Source organism: Bacillus rossius, chromosome 1, assembly GCF_032445375.1.
Source record: "Bacillus rossius redtenbacheri isolate Brsri chromosome 1, Brsri_v3, whole genome shotgun sequence".
NCBI lineage: Eukaryota > Metazoa > Arthropoda > Insecta > Phasmatodea > Bacillidae > Bacillus > Bacillus rossius.
Window position 1 is genome coordinate 179,935,249 of NC_086330.1, and position 17,830 is coordinate 179,953,078.

Sequence of the window (17,830 nt, forward strand, 5' to 3'; positions counted from 1 at the left end):
CACAATTAAAATTAAAATTTACAAGTAAATATTTTAGGTAGATTTCAAAGAAATACTACCTATTGTAGCCGTTACCATGGTGTGACTTCCGGAAATTTTTTATACAATTTTTCGTTTCATGGTCCATAGACCACAAAACCATCGTCAACTATATATATATATATATATATATATATATATATATTCGTTATGGGGAGAACTGGGTTCGTAAGGGATATTTACAAAATTAATAAATAATTGTACTTAAAAATGTCCGACCACAAATCACTAGCTCTTAAAAATGTTTATTCTCAAGTCACTCAATGCCCCTTACCACGCGCCTGTCCACGCACACAGTCTCACGCCACTCAGTCGCCGCACTCTCGCGATCCTGTCGAACTCCGCGTCGCGCCACTCCCCGATGGGGGGGGGGGGGGAGATTGTCTCTCACATTTTTCGGCGATGTCGCACTTCCCTTCGCTCGTGGAACTCTCGGAACTCTCGCGGCTCTCGTCGCGGAACTCTCCCCGGCGGCCGGCCTCGCTGCTTCAGTACCTGAGGGGCGTCCTTCTCGAACCGACGAAAGCGTCTGTGACGAGTCCCGTCATCCCGACGCCCGAAACATCAAAAAAGGTGGTGTTTATTCTCGCTTCTTCACGCGGCGGCTCAGGGAATTCCCAAGGCCACTTAGCGATAGATAACAGTGCCGAGGCAGGACGATGCGGATGGCGAGAAGGGGGGAGGGGGTAGCGACGACCCTTGTAATCCGACCAGGCGCGCGTGCCCTCATGGTCTTGATAACTCATTTTTCAGGTAATCATTGTCCTCTTGTAAGCGTAAAACGTGAACCATTTGTCTAAATGCTTGCAATTCATTTTATCGATACTTTAGGTCTGGCAGTTTGAATACGTTATCTTGACTGCTTGAAATATGTTGTACTAGCTATCTACGAAGGTCTTGTGGATCGGAGACATCTAGTCTATACATTTGAGATTGTTCATGGCCTGGTCTCGTGGTCCGAAGATGCTTGGTCTATACGTATCGCATAGTAGGTAAATGAAATGGATGGAATGTATTTCATGCATAGAAAAAAATTACAGGCTTTAGTGTTAGTCAGCGCAACAACAAATTTAATTATTTCAGACAGGTATCTTGTCTAATGACGATTTTCGTAAAGTGAATGATTAATAAACTTTACGAAAGGTAACGGGAAACAGAATTTAAAATGTATTTTAAGCTATAGTTATCCTTATCACTGGACGAGAATTAAATCAAAAATGGCAATCCATCGCATCAATAATTATTTTAATATGTGATTTTTTGATGAATTTTGAATGTTTTTCCCAATTTCTATCATATAAATTACGGATTTTCAAAATGGCACCCAAATGTCAAGATGGAGAGTGACACAGTAATAATAAATTATTACTGCACTCTAGTGGTTAAGAATTAAACTAACATGATGGTAACGAACTCTAGCAGAAATGTGTTCTACGTGACATTAGCGCTCCTTGTACTGATTACTGAAAACAAGATGGCGACAGCGCTCTCTAGCATGTGTTAACTATCGATCCTGGTAACGAGTACTGAACACGAGATGGTGGATCCAACATGGTCACTATGGCCATGGTCAAGGGTTCAAGGTCAAGGTCAATGTCAACAGTCAAGGTAAAGATCTAAGGTCTAATGAACGTGGTGGTAGCGCACACTAGCAGACGAAAACATGATGGTGGCCTCCAGCAGACTAAAACAAGATGTCGGACGTGACGTCATACTAGCTGTCGATAGATAGCTTGTCATTAGTCGCGGGAGGTCAGTCGGTCAGTGGCTTCCGTGGAGGAAGGATCTGTCGGCTTTTTTTTTATTTTTGCCCTCACCGGGTTCGAACTGAGGACGTCATTGCGTGTTTCAAATAATATTTTATGAAAATTGGATTAAAAAAACTTTTTATAAATTTTTAATTTTTCCCGATTTTCTAGCAAAAAATTACAGATTTTCAAGATGGCAGATCCAAAATGGCCACAATGACATTCTAATTTTCATGGTCGTGACCTTGGAGGCTTAAGGACGCTATAGATATTGATTTTCAAGACTTATTATGGAATTTATTTTTCTTGCTCTGGCAAAAGTTTTTGAGGTTTTTCGGATTCCGAATTTTTGAATTTTTGTGGAATAAGACGGTAAATTTTCCCTCGAAACGGGAATTTTTCCCTCCATATAGACAAAAAAATTTCAAATTTTTTGAAATTTTTGGTGGAATTTATTTCCAAACAAAAACTAGACATTTTTGGCACATTTTGGCGAATTTTGAAGGTCAAAGTCATCTAAGATAGACGCCGTGACGTCACAATTCAAGATGGCGGTCGGCACCACGGCACCACAGCCTGAAGCATGGCGTAAGACCGGCTATTATATACTACTATCGTCATTGCGAATGCAAGGTGAACCGGAAACTGAACACGCTTAAATTGAAACGGCAACGGTTGGAATGAGTGGTATTCTTGGAAAAATAACATTCTCGCCTTTGAAATTTTCTACAATAATCGTTGCTTCAATTACGTTTTTCATCAGCGTCTTAACAGCGAGTCTTGTTCCATTACATATTTTCGGTTCGTTCAGATTGCATAACATGATATCACCGAACCGACCTTGAGCTGCAAATTGTGCGGGGGCATTCCTGCTAAATCCAAAGAATTCAGAAATTCAATTCGATAATTGACGACTTCAACTGGATCGGTAATGGAATCGATCGACTTAAATGAATGCAATTGTATAACGATTTGACTTTGAATTTTTAAGTTGAAAACGTCTATGTCCTTAATTTTCGGTGCCAAAATGGCTCGTTCGCTCAACCAAATATGTTAATTTTTGTCATTTGTACCAATATTCTGAAACACTTTCGTGATCAATTATTCATTTGACGTTGTGTATTGACAAAAAATATATGGAAAAGAAATGAGGCCAGTGGAAGCATCAATCGGAATTTTTCCATTGCCAAGTCCACCGATTCTTCATTTTGTAAAGCGACTCGCATATTCTTTATTAACTTGAGAGTTTTCACGTATCTCCACAAATTTGACGACTTCAAGCAAGCGTTTATTTCATCAGCAGCAGATTATCTTGGAATGACTGGCAGCGTTTGGTGAAAATCGCCGGCCAGAAGAATTATTGTACCTCCTCCAAATAAGTCCTGATTATTCCACGAATCTTTCAAGGTTCGATGAAGTGCCACAAATGCTACATTCGAGCAACTTTGTTTTCCAGAACCATAATGCCAAAATTGGATCAAAAATATGAATTTAAGACACCGCCCTTCACTAAAAACATTAATTTATCACGCCTCAATAGTATGGATGGTTGGTTAAATATGGCATGGGTAGAACTCCAGCTGCAGCCACCTCCTCGTGGTGAGTTCTGGGTCATTTCATAGAGCAAAATTCTGAAATGGACAGAGAGCGGCAAAATGATGAATTCTCATCAAATAGAAGTGAACAAAATCATTGAAATTTAAGAATGGTTAAAAAATTTGGCCTTTTATAATTTTAAATACCACAGAGTATAAGTTTTTAAGACGGTAAAATTCCGATTTTTCACGAAAGTTCAAACATTTTAGTTCTATTGTGGGAAATCAATATGAAACTCAATGTGTTTGTGTATCATTTTTCTGTCATCGGGCAAATTAAATAAAAAAATATATATTCACCTGTATATTTTAAGTGCAAATTTCAAATGAGTGGTTTAGGTCTATTTTTCCAAACTTTAGGCTCTTTGCGCTAACTGAAGATCAAACGAATGAATATTTATTATTATATTTTCGTTGATCAGAATACCAATACGCAACTTTTCAGCCATATTAGAACTCGATACTCTTATTTCTGTAAACATTGTAAATCCGAAATCGGGTATCGTTTGGTTGTGATTCGAACACTGGTTCTTAGGATAACGAGGCTAGCGTTTTACCACTGCGACACGGTACTCTGTAAGGAGAAAATAAAGGGAAGGACAAGATATTACGTAGCACCATTACACGCAAAAACAATCAATATAATGGTTTAATGCAAGGAATTAGGCAACGTTAAACGCTAAAATATGTAAAGGCGGAGTTCAGTGTGTTTCAGTTGAATGTTTAACAAACCATTTGTCCTTTAAATGAAGTTTAGAATTTATATTTAAAATAATTATCAATTAACTGACATTGTATTCTTATCCACCTAAAACATTAAAAAAAATTACGACAGAATATAAGTCGGCTGGCATTTAAACGTACCTATATTTCTAAACATGTGTAGATTTTATTAATGAAATATATTCCCTAATCTCTGTGGATTCACTGTATTTCATAATTGACATAGCATACTTAACAAATTGTGGAAATCAGTGAAGGCAGCACGTTATTTTAAACGATGCAAGGTGAGCTGTTAAACCTGCAATTTAAACTGTGTGTAAAGCCACGTCGAGTGTCGTCTAAAGCTACATATGTATGCCCATATGTCAGTTAGCTAGTGTCAACAGAAATATAAGTGTTTTTAATACACGTGTAAAATTTTTTATTTTATTTTCTAAATTTCCCCCCGCCCCCAAAATCTACCCATTACCATCAAAGCTCCGAAAAAATAATTGTATCCACCACTGACTCGCAGAAAAATTCTTACATTAAAACACTCGCAGCACTCAACACTCACAACACTCACCACTCACAGCACTCACCATGACTACCACATTGAAATGTCTATACAATGAGAGGTCGATTTCAATATAATTTCATTTTTCCCCCTTGGGGCTGTGTTAAGCAAAGACTGAATGCAATGATCACTGAAATGAGGGTAAATGGTTTGCTTCACTCACCTCAGACTTTCCTTTGGAGACGCAACTGGCGACGTTGCTGGGCTCCAGGCTCAGCGAATCCCGCTGAAATCAAAGAGAAATTCATTCCGTTACAAGCTGTGTACGTTAGCACTATCGAGAACTACTCTGGTTACTCTGGTAAGTACTAACGAATTACGTGAATACCGACACATATTTCAACACCCAAATCTAAAAAAAAAAAAAAAACAGTAGGAATAAATTTCACTTCACAATCACAGAGCATTGAAAAAAAAAGGGAACACTTTCGATTGCAAAGTTCTTTGGACTAGTTGGTTCTGCATATTTAAACTTGGGGTCGAATGCAGAATGAATGAAACTATACAGCCGCAGCTTAGATAAAACATACGTTACTGCACTCAAGCCCGCATAAAAATGTGCACAATTCTGCCGCTTGCCACAAGTAAGAAAATTGACGTATACCTAATGACTGGAATCCATGCAGCCGATACATATATTTAAACTTCATGAAATAAATGAGAAACATGTAAGGTTTATTTTTACTGTCGACATAGTGTCGTATATATTGCACATTTTCAGAAACATGAAATGAGTATTTTTTTAAACGGTAATTCCTAAAGTGCCGTATTTTTAATTAAAGCTTAATTCTTTAACTTTTGCTTTTGTATTCACAGTCGAAGACGCTCAGATTGTTTTTTAATACACAGTTCAGAAACTCCAATTATTTAATGTTAATTTTTTTTAGTTCCTACTTACTTGTATCTTCAGCGCTTCAAACCTCCAGAGATACAAAATATATGCCAGTGTTTCATTTCAATGTATCACCTCTCCCACACCCCTCCCCCAACACTCTTTTTAGAGACCGCATACAAACACAGCAAACAGCGTGAAATCAAAGAGAAGATTTTTGATTGGACAAAATGAGAGGGATATTAAAACCTAACTTCATAAAAAGTAATGTTCCTCAAAGCGTTAAGCTCTTTAAGTGCACGCAAAAATGAACTATCGACTAATATTACCAACCGTAACGGGTTGTGTTGGAGCTATGACCGGATCTTACTTTTTTATAAATAGAACAATAACCTCAGAAACATAGAGAATTGTTTACAAAACATGAGAATTTTTATTTATTTAATATTTGTATTAGTTTTTATATTTATATTAATTATCGTCCATCCAGAATATCAAACTAAGCTGTAGGCGCCAGTAAACATGGGTATAAGTCACGCCAATCGTGTGCGAGGAGTAGGTACTTGTCACGCCGGCCAGTCGCAGGCAAGCGAGCGAGAAAAGCTTGAAGACGCGTAATCTATTTACTCTATCAGTTATTAAATAAAATCGAAGTGCCTATCAGGGATTTTCAGGATATATCATACCTACTACCTGCAAGTACCCGCTTCGCTGGGTTTTTGTGGTCGTTATTTATTTACTTATAATACAATTTTTTTTGTTTAAATTACATGTGTTGAAAGACTTTTATTTTATCAAATTCTTTGTTTTCATTTTTTTTTTACTTTTTACATAAAAAATTTAACATGCTAAGTAAATACAAATATATTACACATCCTAAATTATTCAAAAGAAATCGGATTAGTAGTGTAGAATAGCCGGTCCGGCGCCACACTTCCGCAGGACGAGCCAGAGGAACCAACCGCCATCTTGGATTGTGACGTCACAGCGGCCATTATGGACTCAAAAAGACTCAAATTTCCAAAAAATTTCCAGTTTTAGTCCTTAAAAATGCTAACAGCTTCGAATTATGCTAAAAACTGTTAAAAATTCCTTAGCGAATAGTCGCTCTAAGCCGCACCTCTGCAATTAGGATGTTATGGCCACCATCTTGGATTAAGACGTCACCGTTACAATTTCCATTACGCCCACCATCTTGAAAATCCGTAAAAATGAAGAAATAAATTTTAAATAAAAATTAAATAATAAAACAAATTAAAAACAAATATGAATGAAAAATACAAAAAAAATTCTAGTTTGTTCTAGAACTCTATCATTGCTCAACAACGCAGAAGTTTAGAAGCTGGCCGAAGCTGATTTTGTAATTTTTCATTCGTTTTATTTGTTTATAATTTTTTATTTCCTTTTTATTTCTTCATTTTTATGTAATTTTATGATATTAAGGAAAATGTTCGTTAGTTTTATCCGCGTGCTCCTGGTTATTCCTGACAATATTTTTATGGTTTTCTTCATGCGCTCCTGATTATTTCTCACAATATTTTGATGGTTTTCTGCACGTGTTCCAGATTATTTTGGCAATATTTTGATTGTTTTCTCCATGTGCTCCTGATTATTTCTGTGCTTTCTCCGAGTGCTCCTGTTTATTTCTCACAATATTTTGGTTTTCTCCTCGTGCTTCTTATTATTCCCGTGGTTTCTCCAAGTGCTTTTGGTCATTCCTGTGATTTCTCCAAGTGCTACTGGTCATTCCTGTGGTTTCTCCACGTGCTTCTGGTTATTTCTGAGAAATAGATCTCTACATTAATTTTTTTTACTTAATGAGTCATGCAATTTTATTGTGTGTTACATTTAAATTATGAATTTCAGCTACAAAATTATCACTAAAAATATTATTATCAGGTGTAATTCAAACAAAAAAACATGCAAGACGAACTTCCTTCTCCTTGGTGTCTAGCGAAGACTTCCTTTTTATGCGATCTTTAGTGAGTATCCCGCATCTCACATAAAAGAAAGAAATAATATTTACTTGCATGCAACACGTGACGACATCTATTGGCAAGAATCGGGACTACTTACAGCAAGTTCTTTTGCATGAGATCAATTAACTCTCCCTGATGAAATATTAAAAATATTCTATTTATGTAATGGTTCCAATTTAAAACTCTTAGTAAACATCTGCTATTAGTCTCAGTAACTAATATGGATCCTTGTTCGGTGTCTGCCGTTGTATCGAAAGGGTACAGGTGTAAGTTTTGCAGCAAGGAATTTTTCTTGAGATAAGAATGGTAGACAACATGAGAAGAATGACTGTGTAAAAAACTTCATTACGCAAAATGTTAAGAAGTGTTCGTTGTAGCAAGTCGTTAACGCGAAGAGACAGCTTAAAAAAACATGATAAAATGTGTAATGCTAAGCCTGATTACAAGCTAGAGGACAACGATGGATCTACTAATCTAAAGAAGAGTGTTCTGCATTTCATCAAAAATTTTCCTTGTCTTCAACGAGATTATGTTTATGGCTCTTCCGATCTCGACAAAGAACTTAAATTGAAGGGCACTGAAAATTTATGGAATAATGATGACAATGGAAGAATCTTTAACATGAAATGTCAAAATTCATTCAAGCCGAATTCAAGAAGAACATCTGTACTTTGTAAAATAAGCGGACTCTTAAAAAGGAAGCTTCAAGACGATGAAGAAGCTTCGACATAAACTATTTGGAATTATTACAGTAATCTGGGCGAAGATGAAGACTTCTATGATGATGGCGACAGTGACTCCGAGGCTGGTGACAACAGCAAGGACTGTGATTAAGCACCTAAAACTAGCAAAATCGAAAGTTGTGACGAAGCCCTGAAATGAAACGATGTAAACAACGCATTAAAATAAATAATTCTGATCAGGCTTACGATGAACACTGGAACGAAAGAGATCTTAAACATTTTAATATCATACATTCCGGAAGATGACGATAGCAGAAGAAATTGATTATATGTCATGGGAAGATCCTCACATATTAGTTGGTCTCCTGAGACTGTTGGTGGCATCGGTTCGTAGAGGAAACTACTCGCACATCGACGAAGTAGCCTTCATACTTAAGGAACTGAGGGAGGCTGGCTAAATAAAATATTCACTTGTTTAACTTGACATGTATAATTTTGAGAAATAAAATAAATAATTTAAATTCAAAAATTAATGTTTTATTTTTGTATTCTGATTTCTACCTAAGACTTAGTTCTCGTAATACAGCTACCTTTTCTTTCATTGTTCTTCCAAATGTGTTTCCTATGCGTTGATTGTGCTCCTTTTCGTTGATTGTGCTCCCAATTGTGCTCCTTTTCGTTGATTGTGATTCCAATTGTGCTTCCTTTTAGTTGACTGTGCTTCCGATTGTGCTTCCTTTCGTTGATTGAGCTTCTGATTGTGCTTACTTTACGTTGATTGAGTTTCCGATTGTGCTTCCTTTCGTTGTTTGAGCATCCAATTGTGCTTCCTTTTCGTTTAATGTGCTTCCAATTGTGCTTCCTTTTCGTTGATTGTGCTTCCGATTGTGCTTCCTTTTAGTTGATTGTACTTCCGATTGTGCTTCCTTATTTTTGATTATACTTCCAATTGTGCTTCCTTTTTTGATTGTTGATCGTTAAGTCTGTACTCAAGACATGATTGGTCTCATGGTTTGGAAATGTTTGGTCTATACAACTGACATTTATCATGACCTGGTTTCGTGGTCCGAAGACACTTGACCTATATGTATAGCATTTTACATGAACTGGTCGGAATGTATTCTAAGTATCGAAAATGAGACTTCCATATTAGGCATAGTGAAACCGTATTAAATCTGAAGGACAGGTATTATGTCTAGAGTTTATTCTCTTAGAGTGAATGATAAATAAACTTTACGAAAGTTAATGGCAAACAGAAAATATAAAATTTATTTTAAGCTTTAGTTATCCTTATCACTGGCCGAGAATCAAACCAAGGACAGAAATCTATTGCGCGTATCTTTATTTTAATAAGTGAATGTTTTGATGAATTGAAATTTTCCCCGTATTTCTAGGTCAATAATTATGAATTTCCAAGATGGCTTAAATAACGACTTACTGAAGGCTGGTAGACTAGGAACCTAAGCCGCTTTTAGGATTTTGAACATGATTTATTAAATAAGTATTTTTTTACATAAAATTAAAATATTTTCATCAGTCAAAGATTGAAGCAAGTATCGATTCAATCAGTAAATTAATTGCAAATTTATTTAATGAATTTTTGAATTCTTCCCGAAATTATAGCTAAATAATTACGAATTTCCAAGATGGCGACCAAATTTCAAGATAGCGACGCCACAGTATTAATAAATTATTATTGCACTCTAGCAGGTAAAAAATTAAACTAACATTATGGTAGTACATTATTTCATACGAAAACAAGATAGTGGATTCCAGCAGACGAAAACAAGATGGCGAACGTGGCCACATACTAGCTGACAATGTATATATACCCTGGCATTAGTGGTGAGAGGTCAATATGCCTGTGGCTGCCGTAGAGGTAGGATCTGCTGTCATTTTTTTTTGTCCTCGCCGGGTTCCAACCGAGGATGTAAGTGCATGTTTCAAATAATATTCAACTAATTTTGTTTTTTTAAATTTTTTTTAATTTTAAATTTTTTGACGATTCTCTAGCATAAAAAATACGGATTTTCAAGATGGCGGAGCATAACGAGAAATGCAACAATCTAGACTCCAAGATGGTGTCCGTAGTGAAATGCTCAATTATGTCATACACGTCCAAGATGGCGGGCGTAACGAAATTTCCAACATTTATAGAATCCAAGATGGTGACCATAACGAAATGTGCAACAATGTTTTAAAAAAATATTTTATTAAATTTTTTTAATTAATTTTTTTAAATTTTAGAATTTTTTTTATTAAAATCGGATAATAATCACCGATATTCAAGATGGCGGACATGGCGTCATACTAGCTGTCGATATATACCATGGCATTAGTGGTGGGAGGTCAGTCTGCCAGCGGCTTCCGTGGAGGAAGGATCTATCATAATTTTTTTTATTTTTGACCTCACCGTGTTCAAAAAAAGGACATAAGTTCGTGCTTAAATAATATTTCCTTAAAATATGATTAGTTAAATATTTAATGATTTTAATTTTTTTCCCCAAGTTTCTAGCATAATAATTACCGAATTTCAAGATGGCAGGCATAACGAAAAGTGCAACGATCTAGAATCCAAGATGGTGTCTGTAAAGAAACGCGCCACGATTATGTCATACACATTTTCAAGATGGCGACTGTAACGAAATGTGCAACAATGTTTTTAAATATTTTTTTATTTAATTTAAATATTTTTTTTATGAGTTTTAAGATTTCTTCCCGATTTATAGCTTAAAAATTACGGTTTTTCAAGATGGCGGGTATAACGGAAATTGCAACGGTGACGTCATAATCCAAGATGGTGGCCATAACATCCTAATTGTCAAGGTGCAGCTTAGAGCGGCTAATGACTCCTGCAGTGGTCAGAACAGGAACATTAATCTCTCGATCATGCTGATCGATATTTTCCATAAGGAAAAAAAAAACATTGTAATAGCAAGTTGGCGATTATTAATCACAAGTTCCTTGAATCTGGTCACATCAACATGAAGGCAGATTCTATTCATGCAGAAATTGAAGGAAGAAAGAAAGAAAGGGAAAGAAAAAAAGTACACCTAGAGATTGGGCTAATTTGATCAAACTAGTTCCAAGGAAACCACAGATTAAAGTAGTGGAACTTGAGCAGAATGTTTTTTTTTTTTTTTAAATTTCAGTGATTTTCTTCATGGTTGTTATGTTCATAGATTACAAAACATTTTGGGGGAGTCAGTTATTTGGTTGAATATAAAATGGCTTCAATACAGGAGGGATTCGCCTAGGGACATATTCTATAAATGTTCCTTCAATCCACAAGAGGAATAAAAGACCTTACGTCTAACAAGAAGAGTTAGACATCTTGTAAATCATGAATTGCAACCAATTCACGCGACACCTATACGATTGTCAGCAAAAATACTCAAAGGCCTACAGTCGTTAATGCCCTTTATACATCCACAAAGTAGGCCATTTTATCAGAATTTGATATCAGGCCGCACTGAAGACAGTGTACAGTACTTTCCAAATGAAAATGATGATGAATAATGTGACACAGTGTGAAGTAAATTTCATGTAATTTTTGCTATGAATAGTTATTTTGTTTTTTCCTTACTATATAATGATAAACATATGACTGTTCTTACCAGATGGAGATTGTCTTGAAAGATTGTAACAGTGAAAATAAAATAAGTTTCTGCTTTATTGTGTCTCTCTCTATCAGTATATTGGATTAAGAGTAGTAAACAGTCTATTATACATAAATTTAATGACCCTAGTACCTGAATAATTTTGTAATACCTAAAAAATGCTACACTTTAGAAATTTTGTGTTTAATAATTGTCTAAAAACAGCCGATGTTAAAACGTCATTATAAAATTATCAATGCAAAAACAACCAATATCAGTAAAATGTTGAAGGGTTTAGGTATTATAGAAAGATTAGATAGCAGAATTAGTAGCATTCATAAGCACAATTATTAGTGTCAAATATGAAATTCCAGAATAGAGTTCTTTCGGTATCATTGCTACTGAAATTCTTAATTAAATTTAAAATGCTAGATTCCTAACATCATGAAAAATTGTCATTGGTTGTTCTTGCATTAAGCCACAGTTATGTTTCTTACATCTCACTCTGAAGCACTGACACAGATGGAATTCAGCCGCACGGGCGAAAATATTAAACATTTTAATTTAATATTAAAATTTTTCTTTAATAACAATAAGTAAAACACACAAAAATGTTAAAGGTAATGGATCGATTTAGTATTAGCCCTCAGTTTTTGCCTTTGTCTACCCATTTCATTTAATTCCTTGAAGTAACATATATTTACGTAACAATTCTGTTTTATTTTTATAAATTAAAAATTCCTGTAAATTTCTACTTTTTTCTCCTGTTTTCGGTGATGATGGACAGCCTGTTAAACAGCTTTCTTGATAACATACTTAACCCAGGGATTCCCAAAGTGTGCGCCGCGACACAGTCACTCGCTCGATTTGACTGACCTGTGTGAATAACTAATTAGCATTGCAAGTTAGCATTGCAGCTTACACTGCCGTATCAGCACAATTAGATATTTACTTACACCTCTTGTTATTTACTTATAAGTTAGCTTTAGTCATAAAGGTTAAAGTTTAGATTAAATAAAAAATAAAGATTCAATTAAACATAGTTTGTGTGTCTGTGCTATAAAATTTGTTTTAACGAGTTTTGGGAGGAACCTCATACTGGTTCGTATTGGGTGTGGCGCCAGAAATAATCTGTACACTAAGGGAGCAACGTGTCTTAACATTTTGGGAACCCCTAAGTCCTAACAACGTCTGGACACGCAAGTAAAATATTCAAGAAAATACCTGTGGAAATATGGCAGTTGACTAGTTACGACTTTGTCTCGCGTTTAATGCATCTATATTTTGTGAATGACAAGTTAACCAATACATTCTTGTATGTTCCACCAGTGTTGGCAATACTGCACTCGTACCGTGGTAATGAAGGTTTCATATTGAGGGGAGGGTGGGCGGGCAAAGAAAAGAATGATTTATGAGCACAATTTGTACACACTTCAGAGCGCGACTGTAAATGCCGGTAGTCCCAGAACAGTCATCTAATGGATCCATTAACTTCAGGGGGCCATAGAAAGTGCATTGTAATGGACACTGGTGTGTTTTCAATAGCGTGCGGTTTTTTTTAAAGCTGTCGCTTTTACAACAGTTTATTTACGTAAGAGTACGCACAAAAACCATGATTAATAGGTATGGAAATTTAGTATTCTGAATTATGAAGAAAAGGCAATAAAGACCAAAGCATGATTCCCATAATTCACAAAGAAGTGACTGTAACAATATATCCATTAGAGTTTTCGCTTTGATGACAAAACAAACATCTTGGTTACTAATTTTATAATAAATTATTCAAAGCAAATTTGAATATACATTTTTTGTCTTATAAAATGGTAATTTCTTTTCAACGCAGATTTCTGAGGGATTGGTACTTATTAAAGAAATTGCGAATTTTTTTCCCCACCATTCAGGCTCCCATGGAACAACTTTACTTAGTAAATCACATGGCACTGATGCCTGAATCCATGTGTGCTGTTTATTTAGCGTACATTGAATATTACAATACCATTGACTTCAGTCCTCGTGAAAACACATTAGTGGAAACAGTCACGCTAGATTGTAGTTTTAAATAACTAGCTAATAACTACAGGCTTACTTAAATATTTCGGTTGAGAAAAAAAGCTATTTAGATTCTAATACGGTACTTCAACTCTTAATTATAAAACATACTGTTAAAAAAATTCAGGAAAAATTTAAACGCCAACTATTTGATAATATGTATATCGTCTGTCATTTGTAAGAAGGGGCTAACTACAAAACATAAACTTTTCAGGAGAGCAGAAAAACAAAATGAGCACACTGTAATGCATCACTGTATTTTAATTATTTATGGTTAGCCCCTGTCATATCTTAAAAACTATTAGAGATACAGTTATCCCCTTCTTACAGACCATGAAGGATGAAAGAAAACATGTATTTCTGCAGTTAACTCATTTTCAACAAAAATGTAAGATGGCCCCTTCTTACAAATGACAGACGATATCCATTGTAAATTTTGTTATTTTTCTCAATCACGCACAAGTAGACAAGTGATTGTTTTTGGGCTCAAAACGCTTTGGAATAAGTAAAAATACGAGGACCACGGGAATATCTTGACGCTATGATTTGTGTGAGATCACTCATTCAACCAAACAAAAGAAAACCAGCTATTATTGGAACTAGACTTCCTAGATTCACTTGAAAACGCTCTAAAACCACATGCAAGACTTACAAACACGCCCATTTAATTTTAAACTTCGAACAGTATGAAATAAATGTTTGAAAAGAAGTTAGTTCCAGTAAACTTGCATAATTTGATATCATAGTAATATTGAATGTTAAAGTAGATGGACAGTTAAAATTAATAATTTTTTCAAATGAAGCTGGATTAGGAATTTGACTTAAGTTAAAGTTTTTATGACGTTTAAGACTTTTAGTTTCGAGACTACGTTCTTTTGACATACAGCTGAAAGTTGCACATTATAAAACATGTATATTTGCCATAGCAAATAGTTGGTCGCGTCAAAAGTTTTTTTAAAATATTTGCAAAAATATTTTTTGACACACATATTTCCAATTAACGCAAGCTTTAATTTTCATTTAAATAGTGCCACAAGTCCCTTATTTTTTGTCTCAAAAATATGAATAAAAATAAAGGAAATAAGACAATAGAAAAAAATAAACCAGCCCTTTTATTATTACCGTGTTATAAATGTAAAATTTTACACACGACAAATTTGAGCGTGTATTTCAGAACACACCAGTGATTTCGGAACATTTAACGTCATGACAAGCGACAAGTAAATTCCTATGTTATCATGTTGAAATACACTTACAATACGAGACCTGGATTCGATATTTAACGGAGAATTCTTTAAAATAACGCAGAACGTGATAAATATACGCCAATTGTTTTTCAACTACATTCCTGGACGTGAGTCACACGTAGGTTCCACACCCGCCGCGAGAATACGCTACGTTGAACATCGAATCATTCGATTTGAAGAGCAAAATTTAAAACTATATAATGAAACTGCTCCGAAAAAAAATAGACTTGGAAAAAAATCACCCCGGCTTTGGACCTAATTTCAACAAGGAATTTTATTAAAATACTGCTCGGCTTGTTAAAATTTACTTAACAGTTAATACTTTAAAGCTTACCTTTGTCTTTATGGACTTTGGTTCGCGCCATACGCCTGAGATGGCAACATCGTGGTTCTTGAACATCTCCGTTTATTGACTTCAGTTGCATTCACGAAATTTTTCCAATAAATGCCGTATCCCGAAAGAAAAAAAAAGTTTGCCAAAAAAACAATAGTGCCAAAGTGTTATACGTGCAGAAAAATAGCAGAAGATACCGTTTATTTAATTGCAGAATATCCCATCAGCTAAAGGACGAAGGACTCTCACTGCAATGCCACAATAAATCTGGTCCGAATTTTACCCAATCCCTCGTGCTTTGTTTCGAGCGGCAAGCAAACAGTGCTCAGTCAGGAATGCACCAACATTCCTGGGCAAACAAGTATCAGACCCTCCCTTCACCACCTTACCACTTTCTGTCTTCGCGATATCCTTCCACCAATTTAGACCATCTACATCGCGGTTAAACATTGACAAAGTGTTAATTAGCGTTGCCAACGAGGCGCAGATAAGACTGAAAGCCCCAGCTTCGCGGGGGGTGCACGCACCCTGTGGGACTGCTGCGGCTCTCGTGAGCCCGTACCTCTCGGTTAGGTCTGCCACCACCAGCTGCATGCACTTCAACTCTCCCAGAACACACTGTCAAGCCGAGACAAGTGGATGGCCAATCGCAATCATAAATATCTACCATTGATAACAATACAAATCAAATATGTTTTATATTTATTTAGGGAAAAAAAGTTATTTGGAAAATTTATGCGGCAATACAGGGACGTTACCACAGGTGGTTGGGGGGGGGGGGGGGAAGTTGACTTGTGCCCCGGGCGCGACATTTAGGGATAATTTTTATATATTTGAATATCGTAGTGTTAGAACACAAAAAAAAACTTTTGGAGGGCAGATGAACTGAATAATTGGAATTGAAATATACATGTACATAGTCAATTATTTAAAAAATGGTAAATTTTGGTAAGTTAGCAAAATATTTATTTACAGTGTAAATAGTCAAAGTTACCCGATATAAATTTTTGCCACATAAGTCATGAAAATAATTTTTTTCCCTCCAAGAGAATATCATGTTTGATTTTATTTTGAATTGTTTTGTAATAGTATGGCTATTTATGATTACTTTGCAAACAATTTAGTATCATATAATTTTGGGTAGGGTGGGGACTTTAAATTAAAAAAAGGCCTATAACTCGAAAATAAGACACTTTTTGAATATTGTTTTTTTTTTTTAATTCAGAACCGTAATTAATTTTCCCTTTAAATGTTCTCAGCTCAACATTGACTTCTGGGATATTCTGTATATGCTTTCTCAAGTTTCTGTTAATGACTGATAGAGCCACGATTATTCTGCAGATGCTTTTTCTTCCTGGACTAGACTCAACTGTTATTTGCATAACCAAGCCTCTATAGGCATGGCGAAAAAGGCAAAGGTTGCCAAGCTCCAGTACCAGCAACAGAATGATCGGTATAAATAACATCCCAAAACATAGTTTAAATCAGTTTCATGTGTTGCAGGAACAGTTTAAGGGTATCGACAACCCATAAGGTGTGTGTTCTCATATTAGCAGTCTATAAAGACAATTTGTTTCTCACTGTATGTCCATTGGCTGTAAGGTGTAAAAATCTTATGTACTATAAAGGTTAATACTTAATATCTACATAATATAACTAACACTGACTTTCTTACAGACAATGCACAGCTTAAACCGATGGGTCTAGAAGCATGTAATTTTGCGTAGGAGTTCCTTATATAACGTAAATGACCACTAAGAAAGGACTTTTGAAAATTAATCAACTAAAGGGGTTATATAGGGGAAAAAGTTTATATGGAACTTTGTTTTTTTTAAGTTAAAAATATTGAAATCGGTTTCTAAACTTCTATTTATAAATAGAAGTCAGTTTTATCATTGATTTTGGTAGGTCATGAAAAATGAGGACAAATTTCTTTCCTATCGGGAACACGGATAGTTATCTATAATATTATAATTAGCCCAGGCATTTTAGGGGGAAAATCGAGCAAACCTAAAAAAAAAAAAAAAAAAATATGTAGTTTGAAATTTGGCACAGACATTCCTTTGGGTGTTAAAAATATATCCTAAAAAGTCCCCATCTCTCAGATGCCGGCTTCATACTTTTTTAAAGGCAATGAGGGCGTAAATGCCGAAATATGCATATCACGACTGTTGCGCGAAAAATATTCATTCTAATATATCAGAATTTGGTCAAAATTTTAAAGTTAAGGGCCCTTAGTCCTTAATCATTCGTTTTTATTACTTTATACACCACAAAAATTATCTTATAACCTAATTTATACTCAACTAATGGAAGTAAAATGTATCACTGCTCTATACAATCACAGTTACATCAAATCCACCACTGATAGGCAAAAATATACCTTTATAAAGGTTTTCCGTTATTTTATTCGCTTTACATTGGTGGGTCAAACATGTGTATGCGA

General features: G+C 35.3%; 1 protein-coding gene across 1 annotated transcript in view; it reads right to left on the reverse strand.

Annotated features, from left to right (window-relative positions):
• Positions 1 to 17,830, reverse strand: part of LOC134527146 (semaphorin-2A) — a 666,670-nt gene that overhangs the window by 266,225 nt on the left and 382,615 nt on the right. The window contains exon 3 of the mRNA XM_063359535.1: positions 4,825 to 4,887. Coding sequence (XP_063215605.1) covers positions 4,825 to 4,887 — 63 coding nt within the window. The remainder of the gene's footprint in view (positions 1 to 4,824; positions 4,888 to 17,830) is intronic.